Source organism: Hippocampus zosterae, chromosome 6 (assembly GCF_025434085.1).
Source record: "Hippocampus zosterae strain Florida chromosome 6, ASM2543408v3, whole genome shotgun sequence".
Taxonomy (NCBI): domain Eukaryota; kingdom Metazoa; phylum Chordata; class Actinopteri; order Syngnathiformes; family Syngnathidae; genus Hippocampus; species Hippocampus zosterae.
This window is the reverse complement of record NC_067456.1, coordinates 2746780-2769185: the sequence shown is the minus strand read 5'-3', so window position 1 is coordinate 2769185 and position 22406 is coordinate 2746780. Positions and strand designations below refer to the sequence as shown.

General features: G+C 44.8%; 1 protein-coding gene across 1 annotated transcript; it reads left to right on the top strand.

The window, feature by feature from the left end:
• The first annotated feature begins 637 nt into the window (after positions 1 to 637).
• hip1rb (huntingtin interacting protein 1 related b) lies at positions 638 to 22212 on the top strand. The gene is made up of 31 exons (XM_052068725.1): positions 638 to 954; positions 8419 to 8482; positions 8627 to 8769; positions 8877 to 8933; positions 10336 to 10416; positions 10507 to 10583; positions 10713 to 10774; positions 11501 to 11641; positions 11724 to 11781; positions 12156 to 12231; positions 12619 to 12824; positions 14202 to 14274; positions 14909 to 15092; positions 15763 to 15851; positions 15964 to 16080; positions 16170 to 16271; positions 17047 to 17241; positions 17350 to 17497; positions 17712 to 17798; positions 17869 to 17976; positions 18596 to 18732; positions 18817 to 18927; positions 19157 to 19215; positions 19754 to 19784; positions 19877 to 19939; positions 20028 to 20128; positions 20208 to 20313; positions 20414 to 20537; positions 20625 to 20686; positions 20927 to 21154; positions 21449 to 22212. The coding sequence occupies exons 1-31, from the start codon at positions 871 to 873 to the stop codon at positions 21455 to 21457; spliced, it is 3183 nt and encodes a 1060-aa protein (XP_051924685.1). The 5' UTR covers positions 638 to 870; the 3' UTR covers positions 21458 to 22212.
• The last annotated feature ends 194 nt before the right edge of the window (positions 22213 to 22406 follow it).

The following is a 22406-nucleotide window of genomic DNA, read 5'->3' as shown; positions in this document are numbered from 1 at the left end:
AGGCTGCTCCACCCCATCGCCGAGGAACGTGAAATTCAAGTCTGACGTGTTCACTACAGACAAGGCTCTAATGGCTCCCTTCAATAGGTACACTTGTGCACTCGAATCAAGGGGTTCTTAAACTTGTTGACTTCAAAGTTAGGGAGGAGTAATTTGATTTACACCTTGGAGTATTATTCATCGGCCATTTACATGGGACATAGAGACAAAAGGCCAATAACACACTAATGGGAAATTTAGCCTCCAATGAAGCTCCTGTATATGTTTGAATCAAGATTCAAAACCAGACCCTTGAATATTGTTGTTTTTCAAGTTTTCATAATGAACTACAAATATGTTTTGACAAAATAAAGTTAGTGACATCGCTGTAGTTTGTGGTTGGTTTCCGTAATATAGACAAATATTACAAACTGACCGAATTTAGACGTGTGTGACGTCATCGCCAGTCGCGCAAATATACAATGGTGCGGGACGAAATTTCAAAAAAAGAACTTAAATAACTTTAAAAGCAAAATATCGGTGTAGTTAAAACGTAAAGGACTAAAAGAACAAAATATCAAAATAGAAAAAAAGTCCAGAAATGCAAAGGAGCGGCGGCACGTGGGAGGCAAATTACGTCATGATGGGCTCGTCCACCTTTTGGAGGGGGAGGATCATCCGTACACTGAACAAGGCAGACCGGCTACGCTTCCTCCTTTTGGCCGCGTTTCATCACCGCAGAGGCGGATTGGGAATGTTTGGTCATCGTTAAAGAAGACGACGACGACAACGACAAAGAACAGCGCGCATTGCGAGGCGAACCTCTCCTTGCGCCCTTGTTAATTTTTTTATGGGGATTCGGGACGTTTGAGTCCGCATCGGAAGTGCAGGATGAACAGCATCTCGACGAAGGTAAAAACTAGGCGGACTGAGGCCAGTCTCGGAGCCGAGAGGGAACAATTCGACAAGCGACAGGTAAAGACGACATTTGTCTGTTTATTTGCTTTTTGAAATAAAGTTTGTTTATGTGTGTGTGGGCGCGCTAGCTCTCCCCCCCCCCCCCAGTTGCCCACAATAACCTTGTTTTCCAATTACACTACGACCAAATGTGAGAGGTTCAGCTGCGTTTTAATTAAGCCAAACAATCTTTTAAACTGAACCAAAATGGAGGGTTTATTTGCATTATATTTTACCTGAAGTGGAAGGCTCACCTGTGCTTTCGTTAACTCAAAATGGAGGTACCACCTGCATCTTAATTGACATCAAGTGGAGCCGAAAATGTGCTCAAAATGCCCACAAAATTGTCTTCTAATTGACAAAAGGAGGGCTCACTCATGTATTTTTTTATTAACTCAAAATGGCTCACCTACGTTTTAAGTGACTCAAAATGGAAGGCAAACGTTTCTTTTACATGACCAAAAATGGACATTTACTCCGTTTCTTAATTGTTCCAAAATTGAGGGAAACGTGTATTCCAAGTAGCCCAAAATGGAAGGGAAATTGTTTTCTAATTCAGTTATTTCAGAGTGTAAAATAAATGACACTACTGTAGTGGGAAAGGTGCTCCCTCTAGTGGTATGCAAAGAATCACCAAATTAAATGTTTAGTTATATTTAACTTTTAAGTATGTTTTCATTTATTTAAGATTGGTTTGTATACAATATCTAAAATTTATTTGATTCTGATTTTCATGTAACTTTTGTACACTATACATTTTAATTACAGAATGTTACTATGCAAATATTTTATTTTCCAGCATTTGAGTGCATCATTTAAGTGACTTACAGTAATATTAGATACACTTTTTAGGAATAATTTAACTAAAAGTGGAGATCAGTAAATGCTAAAATGGTTAAAACGAAAGGCTAAAGTGTTTACATTAACCTCAAGTGGATGACTCACGTGTGATATATATATATATTTTTTTTGGTCAAAAAAGGAAAGTCTGTCTGTGTTTTAATTTACTTTTACTTTAGCTTTTTTTTTTTAAGGACCGAAAATGAACAGTTATGTATTTTATAAAGTTGTTCAAGTAAATCCAATCTTAGGTCAGAATGGTTCTGGTTGCAAATGAGATTAAAAAAAATACAGTAGCTTGTTACTGTTGTCACACTTTGGAGTGGTACCATGAGTTCATGGCATTTTTTTTTTTAAGTCAAATCAAAATTTGAAAGGAAAGCAGACGTATCTTGACACTATCATAGTGCTGATCTAGATGGTCCTGTTTGGCCAGATCTCCTCCTTCTCCTCCCTCCACTGCATTTGTCAGAGTTCCTCGATATGCTACAGCAAGCAGCTCTGTTCTTTGGCCTATACTCGAGAGTTTGTTGTTACTGAAGGAATGACTTTTAAGTTTTTACTTTCCTCGATGAGGTCGAGTTGACACTGGTTGTGAGATAGTAGGATTCCACAAAAATCCTAAGATGCGTATTAGTTCAAGAGAAAAGAATTGGCAAGGTTATCACAAAATGAGGGGTGGTGGGGGGGGGCATTCAGCACAATATTGATGATTGGGCCAATGTGGCAATTTGTGCACGCCTACCACAGTTTTCTTTTGCCCAATCACAGCAACGATGAAGATGTCGTCACCGGCCTGCGCCTACTCTATCTGTGAGTCCTCAAAGGTTGACTATTCGTACTCGTATCGGTCTGGAAAAATACTGTGGTATCGAACATCCCTAGTTCTAACCGTTGACGCAACAAATATTTGAACACGGTTGTAGCAAAGCAACACATGCAGACAGCGCGTCACGATGATACGATAGACGCAGGCATATATTCTTTATCCTCCGCTAAAATACAAACCTTTCTGCAGCTAACCGTTGTAGTAGTTGCGACCCGTCTTTGTGCGTGCTCGTATGCGTGTGGGCTTATAACAAATTAATTGGCACTTCCAGTCATTTCAAGGGGCAAAGATGAGTTTCGAGTGTGAACGAATTAAACTTCAAATCAAGACACCCGCTGACTAGTGTGCGGGAGCTAGCCTGACTTGTCTTGTGATTAAGTTGCTGATTCATGCAGTCCAGCTCCACTGCATCATTGCTCTTCACTCATGTGAAGCTGAAGCATCTCACACACACACACACCCACACACACACTTTATATATATATATCTGTGGGTGTGTGTACGTAGTGTTTGCTTTCCTTTGCTATTGTTGCCTGAGTGAGTGCCCATGAGGTGGGGGGAGGGGGGGTTATGAAGCTAGATAAACAGAGAGCGTTTGAGTGGGAGGACAGTCGAGAGCAGCACTTTAGCCTTCTGCTGTTAATTAAAGGGGGCAATGATGTGTTGAGTTAAAGCCGCTGTTTGTGTGGACACTTTCTCCACCGCGGTGGTTTTGTGTCAACGCATAACATGAACAGGTTAGTGTGCACTTTTAGGATGCCGTGTTGTTTACAAAACATGTGCTTATATGACAAATAAATATCTTTAGAAGTACAATACGGAAATGTGGCCGCCCCCATAAAGAGCAAATCCATTCATGAATTTTATTTAGGGGGTAGGATGGTGGTGCTAACCCCAGCTTACTTGGGTTCCAGATGAAGTGCAACCTGGACTGATTGCCAGTGTATCAAATGACACACTGGGATCGTTCCATATAAAATCAACCAAAAATGTGATCTTCACTTCACTGGTATGATTGGAAAAAGACCAGAACAAAAAAATGATTTGTCTAAGGACTCCTAATTAAGCTAACAACCGTTGCGCTTCTTAAAGATACCCTTCAAGGTTAAACATCTACAGTATGTCTCCAAAACGGCGTCCCTCAAGAAGCTCATTTAGATATTCTAAAGATCTTCCCAAGTCCAATAAACTTGTTACAAATGTTTCTCCAATTCCAAACTTCAAATGTCAGTAAAAAAATAATCTCATGCCGTTGATTCTTCAAAGTTGTCGAGCAATTTCATGATGTCGTGATTCGAGTTGCAACGATTAATCGGGAATTAATTGGTTATCAAATTAATCTAATTATTTTTCTGATCTCGTTCAACCTAGAGCTATCCAAATCCTTGGAATTTCAGCCTCTCAACAGTAAATATTCTCAAATTACTTTCGTGTTTTTTAAGACCTTTGCAGCACTGCTTTTACTTTGAAAAACAATATCGTTTTTGCAAATCTATCAATTGATTATCAAATTAATCGCTAGTCACAGCCCTAAAAGTGATCAGCACTTTTAAAGTTTTTGAAAGGTGAGTAATTATTCAATGTGCCGTAACAAAACGACAAATACTACTACAATGTAAGCATAGGCCGCCATTAGATTGTGACAGTCATCCGTGAGCAAAAATATTGCAATATCACAATATTGAAATTACAGCTCTGAATATGTTGTATGGGGAAATATGATCATTCTTGTTGTGTTTTAATTCTTCCGAGGAAGTCAGTGTCCCGTTCCCCCTCGAGCTATTTTTAGAGCCGACCGGCAGGCTACTTATGTTGTCCTTAGAGCTCGTAGTACCTGCTGGTAACGCACATTAATCGACATGCTGAAGACGTATGCACAAAGTATGCTGGAGTTGCCGCAATTGCTCTTTATCTTCTATGTCTTGCTATGTAACTGCTCACCCCTCCTCTTTATTCTCAGCCAAGAAGGAGGGGGCCGGGGGGAGGGGGAGTGGCTGTTTTTATAAATAGGTCTGAATGCGAAACCAGTACGTGGTGCAAAAAAGGGTTGGAGACTGCCGTAAAGGGCTGAAAAACTGTTAACTCAGCTAATTGATTTGACTCGACTTTGATCTCGTTGTAGTAGACGACATTCCGAACTGTTGGTTAGCCCCCTCCCCTGCTGATGCGTTTGATTTTAAGCTGGTAACAAACTAGACAATCAATTTTTATCCAACCGGGCAACAGCAGTTTTAAATATTTAAGAAGCGTTCCCGACTCTGAACCGAACACCCGCATGGCTTGCATGGTGGGTGGGGGGGGTGAGGCACACCCGGAGTCAAAGAAGCACAGGTCGAGTACGCGGCAACCATAATGCAAAGTGGCAGCCCACCTTCTGGCGGGCCCTTGGTGGTTGCAGATTAGTTGAGGCTTTCCCACCTTCTCGCGTCCCCTCTCGGCTGCTCCGAGGATTTGCGGGTGCTCCGGATTGATGCACCGTGGCAGCCGCTGGGATGTTTAAGTCGTGAGGAGGATTACAACAGTAAAAATTAAAGCCTACCGACCAGAAAAAAAAGCACACGCCCTCATCTGTAAAAAAAAAAAAAAAGAAAAAAAGAAAACTAATGGCGTTGTTGATTGAACGTGAGCCGCACTGTCCCCCTTTTAGTATTTTTCAGCCGAAAATCACCTCGGCGACTGCGGCTCTCCTTTCCCACCTGCAAGGGCATCACCTTACAGTAAAACGGCCGATGCAAAGTGCAGATTTTCTGCAAAGCATTGTGGGTTTCCACATCAGTAGATCGGCTGAGCTTTGTTATTCCGAGCCATGCAGTCAGTGATCTGGGGGTGCTCGGGGCAACAATAGTGAGGCGAGTGCAACTTGACGTTCTGGTGAGTGACGCCGCAGTTGTGGCACACTTGAATGATTTGAACGAGGTTTGCCCTCATCGACGCGCTTTCACTTTTGTCTTCAGCTCTCCAACTGGTAGAAATCATTCTCCAACCCGAGTTTCCCCGTGACTTCGTTGCTCAGTGGCCATCTGTCGAGCCAGGCTCTGTGTGCCAAGATCACCCCCCCGCCCCCCATACACACACACACACACAGCAGCTCCTCCCCGACGTGCAACCCCAACCATTCATCCTCTTTTTCTCCCCCCTCACCAACAAGCCCCTCATTGTCGCAGTGCCCGCCTTCGAAACGAGCAAGCGCGACAGTTCGTTGGGTTTGCGTCACCGCGGGGGTTGGAGGGGTCTCCTGTCGTATTTACTCTCTCGTTGCCGACTCACTGCCACAGAAGCCCCTCTGTTCGCGATGCACTTATGTGGACTAAAGCGGTCTTTCTCAAATTGGGGTTCCTGGACCTCAAGGGGTTCACAAGCCTGAATTTGGGGGTCCACCAAATAAGGAATTACCAATAATTGTTGTTAGTTAAACCATACTTGCATATAGTAAAATTTCTACTTGGATGATGGCATGAAAGAAGGGGTCCCATTTTCTCCTCCCACCCTCGGCTTTGGTTCAGTTGAAATCCCCGAGATGACTGTGACATCATCACATAAATCTGCCTCCCTGCAGGCGCATGGTATTTTCTGCAGATTCGCTTTCTAGTTTCTCCTCAGGTTTGCATGTTCTCGACGGGCCTGCGTGGCTTTTCTCCGGGTACTCCGGTTTGTTTCCTCCCGCATTCCGAAAATATGCATGACAGGCTGACCGAACGCTCGAAATTTTCCTGAGGTGTGAATGTGAGAGCGAATGTTTGTTCGTCTCTGTGCAGCCCTGCGATTGGCTGGCAACCGGTTCAGGGTGTCACCCGCCGACTGAACGAAGACACCCGCGATATGCTCCAGTGTACCCGCAAACCTCATGAGGTTCAGCGGATTAGAAAAAGGATGGATGGGTGGATTGATGGATGGACATTTAAAAAAAAAAATCTTATGAAAAGGTGGTTGTTCAATAGGCTTTAATATTTTGAGGAGGTCCTCAAAAAGTTTGAGAACCCCTTGCCTAAAGTATTGGGACACACGGCAACCTACAAAAAGTGAACATGATAGTAAACTCTTTGTCGAGCTTTCCTTTTGCACTAACTCACTGATGTTGGATACAATTTGCACAAAAACTGCACACAGAAATGGGAATGATTAAAAAAAAATTTTTTTTTTAAGGATGAACATTTGGGGGCCGGCTATGGGGAGGTGAAATGAAAACCAGAGATTAAAGCCACGTGTGGATTAGTGCCTTGACTGGATAAGGGGTTTATATAATACCACACTAGAGTGTATCTGTGACTGTTTGCGCACGCACACACACACACACACACACACTTACACGTATAGGCTGAACTTAAGTCCAGGAACTAAATACAAAAATAAAATGATGGTCATCATCTAATTATCACAGCTGGCTCACTGTACTCTCATCTGTTTTTTTTTTCCACCTCCTTCCTTCCTCCTTCCTCGATCATCATAACGACAACCGCAACTTGTTTCGAGTCATCTTTCTTAAACGTTGGTGCGATTACGGTCCTTCGATGAAGTGGGATTACGATTCAAGATGCTATGGCCTCGTTGAAGAGGGTGCAATGCAATGGCTCTCTTGTCACTTGACATGAATAGGAAGGAGCATGCCAGCACTGTAAATGTTTCCTTCAAAGAGATTGCTCGCCAATCAAGGGTGATCCCACACCTTTCTTCAGAGAACGAAACCAATCAATTCCATCTCATGCACTTGCATCTTTTAAATTCAAACCAGTTTTCCGTCGAATGGCTGCATAACTCCACCGTTAACAATCGGAGCACTGCACACAAGGCTGCGATATAAACAATCTCAAAGGCAAAATCTGCCGCATCTCTTCCTCCCCCTTGCGCCGCACTTTTCATGCTCGACACTTGTTAGTCTCGCCGGACCGGTTGCGGAAGGGCGCACGGTCTCGGATGGCTCGTTCGCCAACACAATGCTTGAAAGATCTTGTCTCCCGACACGGGCATGTGGTCTGTATGACTCGACATCTCGGCAAATCAGCCATTTTCAGCAGCTGCAATCAGCTCGTCGCGACAACGGCAAAATATCTCGGCCAACAATCGCGAGTCTCCTCGTCCCCGACTGACCCGACGTTATTTATATGAGCGTGGACGATGGTCAGTGGCGTCGTTTTCCAAGCCGATCCGGGATTGATAAATCAACGTTCGAGTCAACGTTTTGGGCAATTGTATGAGCTTTTTTTTTAAAGATAAGATAAGTTAAGACTAAGACTAAGAAAACCTTTTTTAGTCTCGCAATGGAGAAATTCCAGATTCACAGCAGCAAAGTTATGAAAGGAAGAAGTAGAACAACAAAAAAATAGGAGCTGCTGGAAAGGCAGCCACTCTCGCGTTATATGTTATATATAATGTTATAATAAATTAATAATTTAAAGAGAATTTAAATTCATTCATTCATTCATCTTCCTAACCGCTTGATCCTCACTTGGGTTGCGGGGGGTGCTGGAGCCTATCCCAGCTGTCTTCGGGCACTAGGCGGGGGACACCCTGAATCGGTTGCCAGCCAATCGCAGGGCACACAGAAACGATCAACCATTTGCACTCACACTCACAACTAGGGACAATTTAGAGTGTTCAATCAGCCTGCCACGCATGTTTTTGGAATGTGGGAGGAAACCGGAGCACCCGGAGAAAACCCACGCAGGCCCGGGGGAGAACATGCAAACTCCACACAGGGAGGCCGGAGCTGGAATCGAACCCGGTACCTCTGCACTGTGAAGCCGACGTGCTAACCACTGGACTACCGGGCCGCCTAGAATTTAAATTAAAAATTGTATTTCTCTTTCCTCTTCAAGCTAAGCAGCATCAGCAAAGCCATCAACACCACCGAAACACCTGTGAAAGAGAAGCATGCACGACGTATCCTTTTGAATTTTTTTCCCCCAGAAAGAAGCTAAGACCATAATAACCAATAAGTTGTGTATGTCAGGACTCCACCAGTGCCCCGTACAGTCGAGTCTTTCTCTGTCATGGTTTACGCCTCCTTAACAGAGAACCCTTCAGGTATCATCCTGGGCACTCACCGGGAGAAAGGGGCCTTCACCTTCTGGTCCTACGCCCTGGGCTTCCCCCTGGCCAGCAACTCCATCCTCAGCTGGAAGTTCTGCCACGTTCTGCACAAAGTCCTGCGCGACGGCCATCGCAATGTAAGATGGGGTTTTGTGACTCGTCATTGAAAGCACATACACACAAAAAAAAAACCCAAAAAAACATGTCGTTATAATACTTAAGTGTATTTGGCGTTCCTTCACAGGTGTTACAAGACTGCTTGAGACATTTCAGTTCCATTGTGGAACTCGGCCAGCTTTGGGTGAGTCTGTTTGTCTCGCGGTAGGCAAGGAAAGTTTATTTGTGTAGCGGCGTTCATACGCGAGGAAAGTCGATCCAAGTGCTTTGAAGAGGCAACGGACGGATTAATCATTGAAAGCAGTCAATGAAAAGATGTCTAGACGTCGAGCGGGTCCCTTTTAAATACGGAAAATGATTAGCATGCTAACAAATTACTGCTTCCCTTTGAGAGCTTGTTCTGGAAATGCGCAATTAGCCTAAGAGGTCTGGAAGTCTCTGGGAGGGGGGGGGGCTAAAAGGTCTAAAATATATTTAGATCCGAGACCATTCAGAGCTTTAGTGGGTTTAAAACGGATTCTTGAAAACGGTGTTGAGATTTTATGACCCGTACGATGTAGTAAGAAGTCGGACAGCTGCATACTGGACCGGGTGTGGCAGTCTGATTGTTTTTTTTTGCTCAGACCTGTAAAAATCTTGTTTCAAATGATCCAACATGCTGGAATTGAACGTGTGTATCAGGTGCAACGAGTGATGCGATTTATAAAACGATGACCTGACGTAGCGGCTTAATATGAACATTATTCTGCAGTCACTTACCTTCGTAGCGCACAGTGCACCGTATTTTTTAAATTTTATTATTTATTGACTATGCCTTGTCAAAAAACATTCCGACTTTTAATCCCAAAGTGACATAATGCTGCCCGGCTACTCCGGAGTGTGAGGAAGAGGCATTTCAATGCGACACTTTTCAGATATTTCAAGTACCCAAAAGAGTTGCCGTTTCCGAACGAAGCAGTTGAGGTCGCTGTTGGATTAGACTTTGTTGTAGTGAATCTGGTCATTTGGCAAGAGCAGAGAAAAAGATTTCCCATAACGCAACAGGGTTTTGTTTTTTTTTTCGTTGTATGGGGGGACAGGAAAGTGTGAATGGTGTTAATGCATGAAGATTTTTTTCACACTAGGGGGTATTTTCGCCCATGTAGGTTTGGTTGTAGAGTAGTTTCACTGTATGCGCTGTATGTGTTGCTGCTCTGCATGTCTTGAAGCAGAAGTTGCGTTAAAGTTCATGATTGTTACGTCAATACTCATTTCTGTTAGTCTTTCGTGTCAGTTTTACAGTCAACTTTATTTGGGAGTGACAAAAATAGCTTGGCACAAACACGATTGGGTTCTTATTTGGAGAACTTTTCAACCAAGAGTCCCCCCACCCCACCCCCCTCAAATTGGTGTTGTGCGATAGTCTCTGATAAATATTTGGTTCGTTTTCACAAGTTCTTAATGTGTGCCGGAAGGCCAAAGGTCATGATATGCAGTACTCTCACAGAGTGTCACCTATCACAGTTTGGTCTGCAATCTGTCTTTTGAAATAAATGTGGAATTACTGTCCTTTTGAAATGCTTACATAGTATTTTTTTCCCCCCCAGGGCAATATTCACGATCGATACGGTCAGCTGGTCGCGCTCTATTCCAAGCTGCTCTGCATCAAAATGAAGTTTCACAACAAGGTGAAAGGTCGTCCCGGCTCACGTGACCCGACCCGCCCCAGCATGACACTGAAATTGACCACGCTATCGCCATCTCTCCTTTTTTATCAGCACACTGAAATCCCCACCAATTTGGAGGCCACCGATGAAGTGCTGGAGCGCACAGCCGGGACGGACATCAACAACGTGTGAGTCCGTTTAATATTCTTAAAAGCGTGGCTTGTAAATTTAGCTTTGTTGATTCGCTTCGCATCCTCCCTGTGCGCCTTCTCTCTCGTAACGAGCCTCTCACATTGTCCCCCCCCACCACCCGGCAGCTTCCAGCTCACCGTGGAGTTGTTTGATTACATGGATGCGGAGTTGAAGTTGGCTGAGACAGGTAAAAAATCTGCCCCCCCCCTCAAAACACGAGATATGCAGCTTCAGATCAGTCGCCACCCAAAATGAAGTCGCTATTCCCCCCCCCACATTTAATGAGGAAGGGACTTTCTGTCATGTGGCCTCCTTTTGAACTTATTTCCGACTTTGTTTTCCCCTAAATGAGTTGCATCTGATGGGGAAATGCCAGCCAATTAGAGGACATTAAATCGGTTTCCTCCTATTCACTTGTAAAGGGAGACGCCCAGGATCTTGTCACAACTAACAAACCCGACACTCATTGTCGAGACTGCCCTGGAAATGTTCAAAATTCCACCCTTTTTTTTTTAACTCATTGAGGACCAGCAAGACTGGGTCCAGAATCACACCACCTCAATTTATGTCAATCCAGTTAAATTTCTTTAGCTCACACGGCTTTTAAATGAAATGTGTCACAAAAGACGGATTTCCTTGCCGCAGGTGCTTATTGGACAATTAAATGATCTTTTTTGTAAAAGTGACTTATTAAAAATCAATTTTGCTCTTTGTTCCCCCCCTCCCCAATTAACATTTCCAGTTCTTTGTCCGTTTTGATTGCTTATTTGGAAAATATTATGACGGCCAATTTTGGCTAACTGTTGGCATGACTGAAGGTTGACAATTCATCATGCGACTGTTACTTTCCGTGCGTGACTTGATTGGGGTTGAAATAAGTAATACGCGTGTACCGCCGTCCCCCCCCCCTCAGTGCTTCGGCAACTCAACTCGTCCATCGCCATCTCCACGCTGACGTCGGGCCAGTGTCGCCTGTCGCCGCTGATCCAGGTCATTCAGGACTGCAGTCAACTTTACCACTTCATGGTCAAGCTGCTGTTCAAGCTGCACGCATGTAAGGACACGCAGACGTACCCGTTTAAATAGGCCGGGGGGGTTCAACGTAATCGATGAATGTATCCTTTGGTGGATTTCAGGTCTCCCCGCTGACACTTTACAAGGACACCGGGATCGCTTCCGGGACCAGTTCCAGAGGTACATATTGGAGGTTCGGCCGTGTCCTTCGGGCTGCAAGTGGTGTCAAGTGACTGTAACGCACAAAGGAAAGTGTGCAACATAAGCCAGTTGACCACTATGCCCCACCCCCCCTTACCTCATTGTAGTCTCACAATTCACCTCATGTATGACGCTGTGAAATATGAGAGGATCGTTTTGAAATAGGAATATCGGACTGATTACGTTAGCGAAATGAAGTAGGCTCCATGTAGGAAAATTCTATCAAAACAGCACAGTGGGGTTCCCCAAACTGCCACTTTTGGCAAATATTTTTGCAGAACCCGACCTATACAATCACAATAATGATCGATGGGTCATGTTGGCGTCCCGTTTTCTGCTTTTGCGCCCCGTAGCCTCAAGACTTTCTTCAACAGAGCCAGAGAGATGCTCTACTTCAAGAGACTCATCCAGATCCCCAGACTGCCTGATGTAAGATGTTTGTCATCGTTTACTCGCATAGTGGACAGCGCACATATTTCTCCTAATGACACGAGTTCATCAAACTGGAAAGTCTTAAAATACCAATGAACGCATATCGGATATTTATTTCTAGCAGTGGCGGCAAGTCACGAACTACATACTCGTTTACTTTTTTTTTTTTCGGTATTTGTTTAACAGCAAACATCACCGGGTCACGGCATTATACAGTTTTAAAAATTAATTAAACTGCTATTTGTTGTGAAGTGAGTTTGCGGCCACCATCTAGCGTTTCTGCCTCAAATTTAGTCACCTGAAGTTTTACTTGAATACAAAGTGTGAGTACTTTGGCCAATTTTGATCAACGCATGCCAAACATTTTATTTTCCCGGTCGTCAGTCGCCGCCCAACTTCCTGCACGCGGCCTCACTGGCCAAGCACGTGAAGCTGGTGGTGGTCATCCCCGACGAGGACGACGGCGATGACGACGACGATGACCCTGAGCCGCTCATTGACGTCAGCGACGCCGCGAGCACGCAAAGCGGGCCGCAGCCCGACATCTTTGATCAGGCCTTCGGACCGCCCAACGGAGGCTTCGACGACAGGTGCCAAGTCACGCTTGTGATCTCTGATATGTCGGATGTTCCGTTTTTACTTTACGATATCGGTTGTCTTCCAGTACACCGGCAAATGAAGCCACCGTTAATTTAGTTGTTCATCACGCTTCAATCACGGAGCGGTGGAATACATTTCACGCATTTCAAGGCAAGCCGAAAAACAAACGCACCGCTGCCATCTAGTGGAAGAGCATGTAATTGTTCTACCTGTCACTATATGTTGCTGACATGGACAGATAAACAAAAGAAACATGATCCACCTTAAATAAATAGCTTTAATGCCAATTAAATGAAATTGGGAACATTTTTCTACAGCGCACCCAATAGCTCCTTGGCACACTTGTTTGGAATGACGGCCAGTCGGCCACACAGGAGTCGAAACTGAGGGCCAGACTATATTTCCATGTTCCAAGATCTTTCTTACTGTTAAAACAAACAAACAACAACATTATTTAAATAAAACTGACGTGTGTTTCACATGCAGAAAAAAATGGAATCCACTGCATCCTCATTGTATACAACAGGTCAAAAATAGAGGGCGGCCCGGAAGTCCAGTGGTTAGCACGTCGACTTCACAGTGCAGAGGTACCGGGTTCGATTCCAGCTCCGGCCTCCCTGTGTGGAGTTTGCATGTTCTCCCCGGGGACTGCGTGGGTTTTCTCCGGGTGCTCCGGTTTCCTCCCACATTCCAAAAACATGCGTGGCAGGCTGATTGAACACTCTAAATTGTCCCTAGGTGTGAGTGTGAGCGTGGATGGTTGTTCGTCTATGTGTGCCCTGCGATTGGCTGGCAACCGATTCAGGGTGTCCCCCGCCTACTGCCCGAAGACGGCCGAAGATAGGCTACAGCACCCCCCGCGACCCTAGTGAGGATTAAGCGGTTCAGAAAATGGATGGATGGAGGTCAAAAATAGAGAGAAAAAAAATATATGCAGTGTTTAACTTTGAAAAAGCACAAGGAAGAGACATCTTGTAATACGATATAAATATTTAGAAAAAAAACCTTGATTTTATAAAAACTAATGTAATAGAATGTAATGTAGAAAGTAGTCAATTTTCTGAGAAAAAGCTGTTATATTTAAAGAAAAATTAGTTTTTTTCCAGATATTGAGCGAATGGTGTGATGATTTTTCTGGGCATGTAACATTGAGAAATCCCATTCAAATTTTTATATCTCATGAGATGTGGTTGTCATTTGATTTATTCCTGTTTATTTATTGTGGCGTTACATTTTATTCTCTTGGCTCCAGTAGAAAACTTGACTTCCTTTTTAGCCCCTGACATCCAATATGGTGACTCACTCATTGATTACCCGTGACAATTGTTTCAAGGTTTTTTGTTGTTGTTGTTGTTGTGATGCGACAGGGATCTTCAGATTGAGAGCCTCAAGCGTGATCTGGAGCTGTTGCGAGCCGAGCTGGAGAAGGTGAAAGGGGAGGTGAGAAGCGCTGTCGTGACTGACACCACCACCCCCTTTTGTTTGGGCGGATGCAAAATATCTCTTCCCCATTTGTGGAATGTGGCGAGCATGTGTGTCATGCTTCCTCTGATTCATTTAAACCAGTGCTCCCCGCCTACAGCAAATAGAAGTAACAACGACGACAACAAAAAATAAAAATAAATGAATGATTCATAATACACCTCTCCACGATGCTGAAGTAGGTAGAATTAGTCGTAGCCCCGATCTTGTTTTTCTTAAATGTTCTCGTTTCGCTGCCGCAGCTCTAAATTTGGACTTGCATGTCGACTCTACAAACCTATTTAAAAAAAATTAAAAATTTATATATATATATATATATATATATATATATATATAAATAAATTTTTATTTATATATATGGTGACACTCACCAGGAAAAAAAATTATATAAATTTTTATCTTATATATATACGTATGTATATATCACATATATATATATAATATATATATATATATATAATCATGTAAAAAATTGAATATAGCCTCGGCATGAACGGTGAACCCAAATTTGCTGACAAAGCCCCCCGCCGGCGTAAAATGCGAGTACAGTGTTTTGTTTTGTTTTTGTCAATTATTCCTCACCCTCCTCCAGGCCCAGCGCTACATCACGCAGCTCAAGTCGCAGATCAACAGCCTGGAGGCGGAGTTGGAGGAGCAGCGGTCTCAGAAGCAACGCGCGCTGGTGGAAAATGAGCAGCTCCGCATGGCCCTGGAGGCGGCCCGGCGCCGCATCGGCGAGCACGAGAGCCTGCAGAGCACCTTCATCGAGGCGGACCGTAAGACTTTCACTACTCCGGATGTATGACACTAACCAGGAAAAAAAAAAAAAAAAAGTTACCGATATATTTGGCTTCCGGGTGATTTTTCAAGGTGAACCTAAAAATGCACTAGTGTGTGTTTAGGGCAGGGGTGTCCAAACTTTATGCCAAGGGGGCCAGATTTTATGTGGTAAAATGTCGGGGGGCCGACCTTGGCTGACATTCTTTACATTGAACAACAATATTGTTCAACAAATTTTAGTAAGCCAGTCTGTTTCACATTTCCATTTTTATTTTAATTTCAACAATCTTAAGAATTTCTTTTGGTTCATTTGAAACAGGAATTTGAAATATGACATATCAGTCAATATAAACACGGAGTGATGTCTTGTTGACTCGTGAGTGATGCCCTCTAGTGTCTAAATGCTATTACTCATTTAGTGAATGCTATTACTCATTTAGCCACTAGAGGGAAGCAGTACTCTATGAAACATCACTCACCAGTCTACAAGACCTCAGTCAATGCAACACGTGTTCCATTGCGCCCAACCTGCGGGCCAGACTGCACTGATTTTATGACAGGGGCCGAGGGCCGGATGAAATTCGACCGCGGGCCGGATTTGGCCCCCGGGCCGGACTTTGGACATGCCTGGTTTAGGGGATGGCTCGTGTGTGTGTGTTTGTGCAGAAAGAGCCCAGGCCACAGAGCAACGCTACACCAAGCTGAAAGAGAAGCACACAGAACTGGTGGCCAGTCATGCCGAACTACTTCGCAGGGTAGGCGCGCCACAAAAAAAAAAAAAAAATCACATCAACAAACGTCCTCGCGGGATTTTCAATGGACGGGGAGCAAACGTCCCAAACGCTAACCGTGCGCCATTGCCGGCAGAGCGCCGACACGGTGAAGATGCTGTCTGCCACGCAGCAGACTCAGGAGGAGGTGGTGAGGACCAAACAGCAGCTGGCATTCGAGGTGGATCGGATAAGGCAGGAAGCCGACATGAAGGTCCGGTGTTCCGCCGTCGTGGCCGCCGAACCCCCTCGGCAGCGTCGCCGTTCGGTTTCCTTTTGGAGCGAACGACCGTTTTGTTGTAGATGGAAGAGCAGAAGTTTGAGATGGAGAAGCTGAGAAGAGAGCTGTCGGAGAAGATGGCGGAAATAACGCGCATCAAGGCCACCCTGCAGAGCAGCGAGATGGTGAGTTGATATCTTGACGCTGGCGCCGAGGTGGGTGTTCGGAGAAATTTTTTTTTTTTTTTGTATTTTTAAGGTCGTAGCATTTGCGGAAAGTGCTAGTACACAATTTTTGACGTCACATCAATTTGTGCTGGCTTACATTCGATGAGCCTCGTGAAGTGAACGTTACTACTGAAGACAGTCATTTATGGAGCATGGGTTTGATTGCGTACAAGCTAGTTGCATGGTGTTGATGCTTTATGATCCTCCCCCTTTTCAATGCTATCCACTTTTGACATCAACCTCAACTGTATTACTTTATTATTACTTATTATTTATTATTACTGTACTTAGATTTGCTCTTGATTTTACTGCTTGGTGCTTTCTACCGCCTTTAGTACCGATTCGTCTTACTGTTTATTGTGTATGGTAAATCGCTCCATGTACAGCACTTTGTATGCAGCGATGGCTGTTTGAAAGTGCTCTAGAAATACTCTTGACTTGACTTGTATATGCAATTAAAAAAAAAAACATTAGTGTGTCAATTTCTCCCACATTTTCATTATTTGCAGCAGGATTGGCCCCGAAACAAATTCAGCGTTCTTTGTATTACGATTAAAGATTTGCGTTTAATTCTGTGCTTCATGACTTTTCAGTCTGTACTCAAGGAGTTCAATCAGTAAATATGTCTTTTTATTTATTTTTTTTAACACACTACCGAATACGTACTCCCACTTAAATGCAGAGTCCGATTGCCTTTGCGACGCCCGCTTTGCTCTGTCTCGTTCTCTTGCAGAGTTCCGCTCAGGTCAGCGGCACCATGGTCGCCCTGCAGGCGGAGAAGGAGCGTCTGATGCGCTCGGTGAGCGAGAAGGAGGCCGAGCTTTCGTCCGTACGCCAGAGCGCGCAGTTGCAGCAGTCCACGGTGCAGCAGGAGAAAGACAAGAGCAGCAAGGAGCTCGCTGAACTGCAGGCCAGACTACAGGAGAAGGTGCGGGCGGGATGCATAGACGATACAAAAATTGTTTTTTTTAGGGGCTCACAGGACTCTTGAATGAATAATCCAATACTTGTGGACTTTTGTTTTGCTCGCACGCAGGCCAGGCAGGAGGAACTGCTGAAACAGAAGCTCCTGGACGAGCAGTTTGCCTTGCTGCAGGGCACCGTCACGGAAGCTGAGAACATCATCCAAGATGCAGTGGCCAAGCTGGACGACCCCCTCCATATCCGTTGCACCAGCTCCCCAGGTCACGCCGCTGCCCTCTGATCGACTTCAGTCAACCTCCCCTCTCGATCCGCAACTTTGGTGCTCCTCTTGAAACGCCAAAAGATGGCGTCAAGCCCCGCTCTCTCGTAGAAAAGTCGTCTTGGTGCCAAATAGTGGCCCCTCCACACCGCAAATAGCCACCGTGTACTTTACGTGTGAATAAATGAAACTTCTTCTTGTTTTTCCAAACGCAGATTACCTAATCAGTCGAGCAGAGGTGGCGCTGAGCTCCATTGATAAAATGAAAAAAGGCCAAGCGGACTACGTCAAAGACATGAAAGGTAAACGCCTCATCGAAAAGTGACAATCGTGCCGCCGCCGACGCCACATTGTGTTCTTGTTTTCGTTCAGACGCCGGAGCGCTGCTGAAGTCGCTGACTCACTTCTCCCACGCGGCCGCTGACACCATCGTCAATGGCAGCGCCACCGCGCACATGGCGCCCACCGACCACGCCGATCGTAAGCAAGACGCAATTATTGGATGTGCTGTAAACCTCCCTCGGGGGGGGGGGGGTTAAATCTCTCGAAAAAAAACTGGAGTTTTTTTCGTGAGATTTATGTGATGGCGACAGTCTTTAAGACCCCGACAGCGCCTGCGATTTGAAATCGAGTGAGTGGGTCAGAGTACGGCCAGCGGAAGAAAGAAGAGGATTGCTAGCTGCGGCGAGTCCGAGATGAAGACATTTCGCTCGTTGGATGTTTTCTTTGGCGACAGTACCTGTTCGTTTTTACGATGAAGAGGTGATGGATCGAGCCTCTGGGAAATTATCTGTCTTTTCACTGTTACGCGAAGGCGTTGGATGAATTCACCGACGCTTAAATTTATGGCCGCTAGCGTTAGCCTAGCGTATGCCTTTTTTCGGCTGGGCCACACAGTACTCGTGCTTAGTTTATATTGCGGATTAGCTTGCGTAATTTGAAGCAATAAGTGACAAATACTATAAAATTGTCCTCATTCTGGTCATGTTATCTGACTAAATGTGTTGAGTTCATTTTCAATGTAGCCAAAGTGACGATAAGCAATTGAGGAGGTGAGTGGATGGGGAAATGACAAATGAGACATTACCCCCACCTACAGGACTGACGGAGAACTGCAGAAGCTGCGCCACTCAGTCTCTGCTGTACTTGAAGGAGCTCAAGTCCAAGGGCACGCTGCTCCGGGCCGACCCAGCCTCCATTCAAGTCATCATCCACAAGATCCTGGGCCTCGGCCAGGTGAGCCCGGCACGGCGCGCCGCGCCGTAAGCGTCCGATGACGAGCCGACGCGCGTGAAACCCAAATTGTGTTGCTGCGTGTAGGAGCTGCGACCCAAAGGAATGGACGTCCGCCAGGATGAGTTGGGAGATCTGGTTGACAAGGAAATGGCCGCCACCTCTGCGGCCATCGAGGAGGCCGTCCGCAGGATTGATGTTAGTTGGGCTGCTAGCTAGAGCGAAGTAGTAGGAGTGTGTGTGTGTGGTTAGTGGGGGCGATTTTTGGGTGTTTGTGTGTTGGTTGGGTTTGTTCGTGTCCATTTTATTTTTGGGGGGTCTGGATTGTTGCGTGTGTGTTACTCCTTGGGTGTGACGGCTTTGTTTGTTGTGCGTGGGTTCCCTCGCGCCTGCGTGGGGTTGTTTATTCCTGAAAATGTGATTGCAGGAAGTGATGAATCAGGCGCGGAAGGATACGTCGGGAATCAAACTGGAGGTCAATGAAAGGTTTGTTCATTGGAATCGAAAACAAACATTGCCACCATTTTTTTTGTTGCTCCAGAGCTATAAAAATCTGATTTTTTTTTTGTTTCATTGGGGCTCAACCCATAAAATTCTGATTACCAATTAGTCAGCTGATTTAAAAACAATATAATGATTTTTTTTTGGGGGGGGGGCAGCAATTTAGATATAAAGTGCAGGTAGAACTGTTGACAGTTTTGCAACCTGTAATATTTAACTTTAGAACAGAGATCATTTGGACTGTTTTTGCAGTTAAAAAAAATTTTGGGGGGGATCTTATGTTCCAATGTTAATGGGAAAAAAATAAAGTAATAAATCGTCTGATTTTAAGAATTTTTGTCAGTCGGGCCCTCGTGTTTAATACGTGGATGTCCTTAACAAGACATGAACATTGGCCAAATTGTGTTGGCAGTGCCTTTTATTACATAATCACCACGAGGATTCACATTTTGTACGATTTACTGTGACCGCATGAAACTCAACATTGGTGCCTAATCATGGCATCTACTTTTTTCTCTTTCAGGATCCTCAACAGTTGCACAGACCTCATGAAGGTATGCTTGACTTTGACGTCCTTGTACTCGTCCTCTTTTTTTTTGGGGGGGTTATCCTCAATGTGTGTTGTCGTTTGCATCCCGTGTTTTAGGCTATCCGCATGCTGGTCCTTGCCTCCACGGAATTGCAGAAGGAGATCGTGGATGGCGGCAGGGTGAGTGGCGTCGTCCTCGGTGGAGTCCTTGAAGCAACACGTTTCTCCGCCCCCCCCCCCCCCAAAAAAAAAGTTTGCTTTTGTTCAGGGCGCGGCCTCCGTCAAAGAGTTCTACGCCAGGAACTCTCGCTGGACCGAGGGACTGATCTCTGCGGCCAAGGCCGTGGGCTGGGGGGCCACGGAGATGGTGTAAGTTGCGCTCGACGACGTGTTCTCTTGATTAGCCGAGAGAACCAATCGGGGGGGTTTGTCCACCGGCCGCCAACAGAGAGTCTGCTGACAAGGTGGTGCTTCACACGGGCAAATATGAAGAGTTGATCGTCTGCTCCCACGAGATCGCTGCCAGCACTGCGCAACTTGTTGCCGCCTCTAAGGTAAGGGCAAGAAACGGGAGCTGTTTGACAATTTTTTTGGGGGGGGGGTAATGAGCGGAGATTCATCGACTCCCGTTGACTATTTCGAGTACGCTTTCAGGTGAAAGCGGACCGTCACAGCAAGAGGCTGACGGTGCTCCAGCAGGCCTCACGCCTGGTCAACGAAATGGCCGCCAAAGTGGTGGGCTCCACCAGGACGGGACAAGAAGACCTGGATGACAAGGGTACACCCGCTCGCGCCGCGCATTTACTTGGGCAGCCGCGTGTTGAGCCTCGAGCCGATGGGTCATTGCGTTGCGTGTCGTGTGCAGATCCCATGGACTTCTCTGGGATGTCGCTCATCAAGTTGAAAAAGGAAGAAATGGAGTCGCAGGTAATGTGTGGCTTTGAGTGAATTGTGGGTGTCGTATTTATCATGGACTCATTTTTTTTATTTTTAAACGAAGCCTATTCCGCTGAGGAGGGTGTAAAAAAAAAAAGTGCACGGGGAAAAAGTAATTTGCAATTACATGCTAAGGAAATGACTCCAGAAGGACATTTCGGGCTCCATTTTACTGAGTGCAACTTCAGTATGCACTGACCCCCCCCCTTGTTGGTGCCAATGTTTCTGCAGGTGAAGGTGCTGGAGCTGGAGTCTCAGCTCGAGAACGAGCGTCTGCGTCTGGGCGAGCTGAGAAAAAAGCATTACAATCTGGCCGGCGTGCCCCTGGACCAGCTCCAGATGGCCGACGGCGACTCCGACCCTAACTCGTTGGGGTCCATGTCGCCCAAGTTCAACAAGCCGGCGCTCATGAAGAAGCCCGCGCTGGCTCAGAAGCCGAACGTCCTGCACAAGTCTCTGGTAAGTCTTTGGAAATGACCCACAAATATCGGCGAGAGTGGTTTTGTGGTCGCTACGGCAACCACAGTCCTGTGAGGTTTTGGAATATTGGCGGACACCCTTTGGTGTTTGTACTGTTTTAATTTGATTCTTAATATGGTGTTTTTATAAATTGGCTTTATTTTAAAGTTAATTTTTTTTAAATTGTATATTCATTATTTTTTAGGGAATGGTTTATTTTTCATCTCGATATTCTTAAATCACTTGTTTCTTTTTTTTTTTTTTCAAAGTGACTTCACTCTTTTCTTTTTACAGTTCAAGTGAAAGAGGAAGCACAAAGAAGTCACGTCATGGTAGAAAGTAAAATGCCTTAAAGGAAAAAGAGGGAGAAAATTTAACATTTTGGTTGCTCGCTGACAATCCTGCTCTTGCATTGGCCATTTCCTTTTGCTAAAATGGACCAGAAGCTGCATCTTCCTTTTAATGAATCCCTAGTTACAACAGCTGTTCATCTGTTGTTTTATTTTAGCATTTGGCGCGACCCATTCAACATTTTTTTTTTCCGCGCCTTTGTTAAGGGTTTTGCAATCTGGCAAAAATTCTAGATGCTGCTTTGAGAATAACGAGTCATCTTATCTAAACTTTTTTTTTGTGTGTTGACAAACCTTCTATATCGCCCTCACTGTGAAGACAGTGTCATCTCATCTGCAAAACTGTTAACTCGGAGGCCTTTGGAATGTACTGCACAGAAGTGTTTTATTAATATTGATCATAATAATTCATGGAAAGCCATACGCTTATACGGCAAGTCCCAGCAAGAATAATGTATACAGATCATCTGGAATGGATACGTACTCTTCACGCCAATCACATGTAGTTGCTTCTTCGAGGATGAATGTGGCTGTTTAGCACTGGGAGTTTTTCTTACAGGGTACATACTATTATTGCATCTCTTTATGCTCTTCTATTGTCTTTATATAAACACCCGGATCTAGTTGGAAATATTTTAGAAAAGATCATGGTGTTTGTCCTTATCCCAAGTCTAAATGCCCAACAATTTAAATAAATGTTTAATTCAATGACTTGGCTTTTTTTTATCAATTTAAATCGGCCATTAACTTTTTTTCCGACAATATTTGGTTACCGTAAATACATTTTTCTTTCCCATTTTCTGCTAGTAAAAATCCAAATAAAAATGTAAAGTTTGAATTCATTTCAAATAATAAAAAAGAAAATTTGAAAGGGAACCTTTGTTGTTTTAAAATTTGCCCTA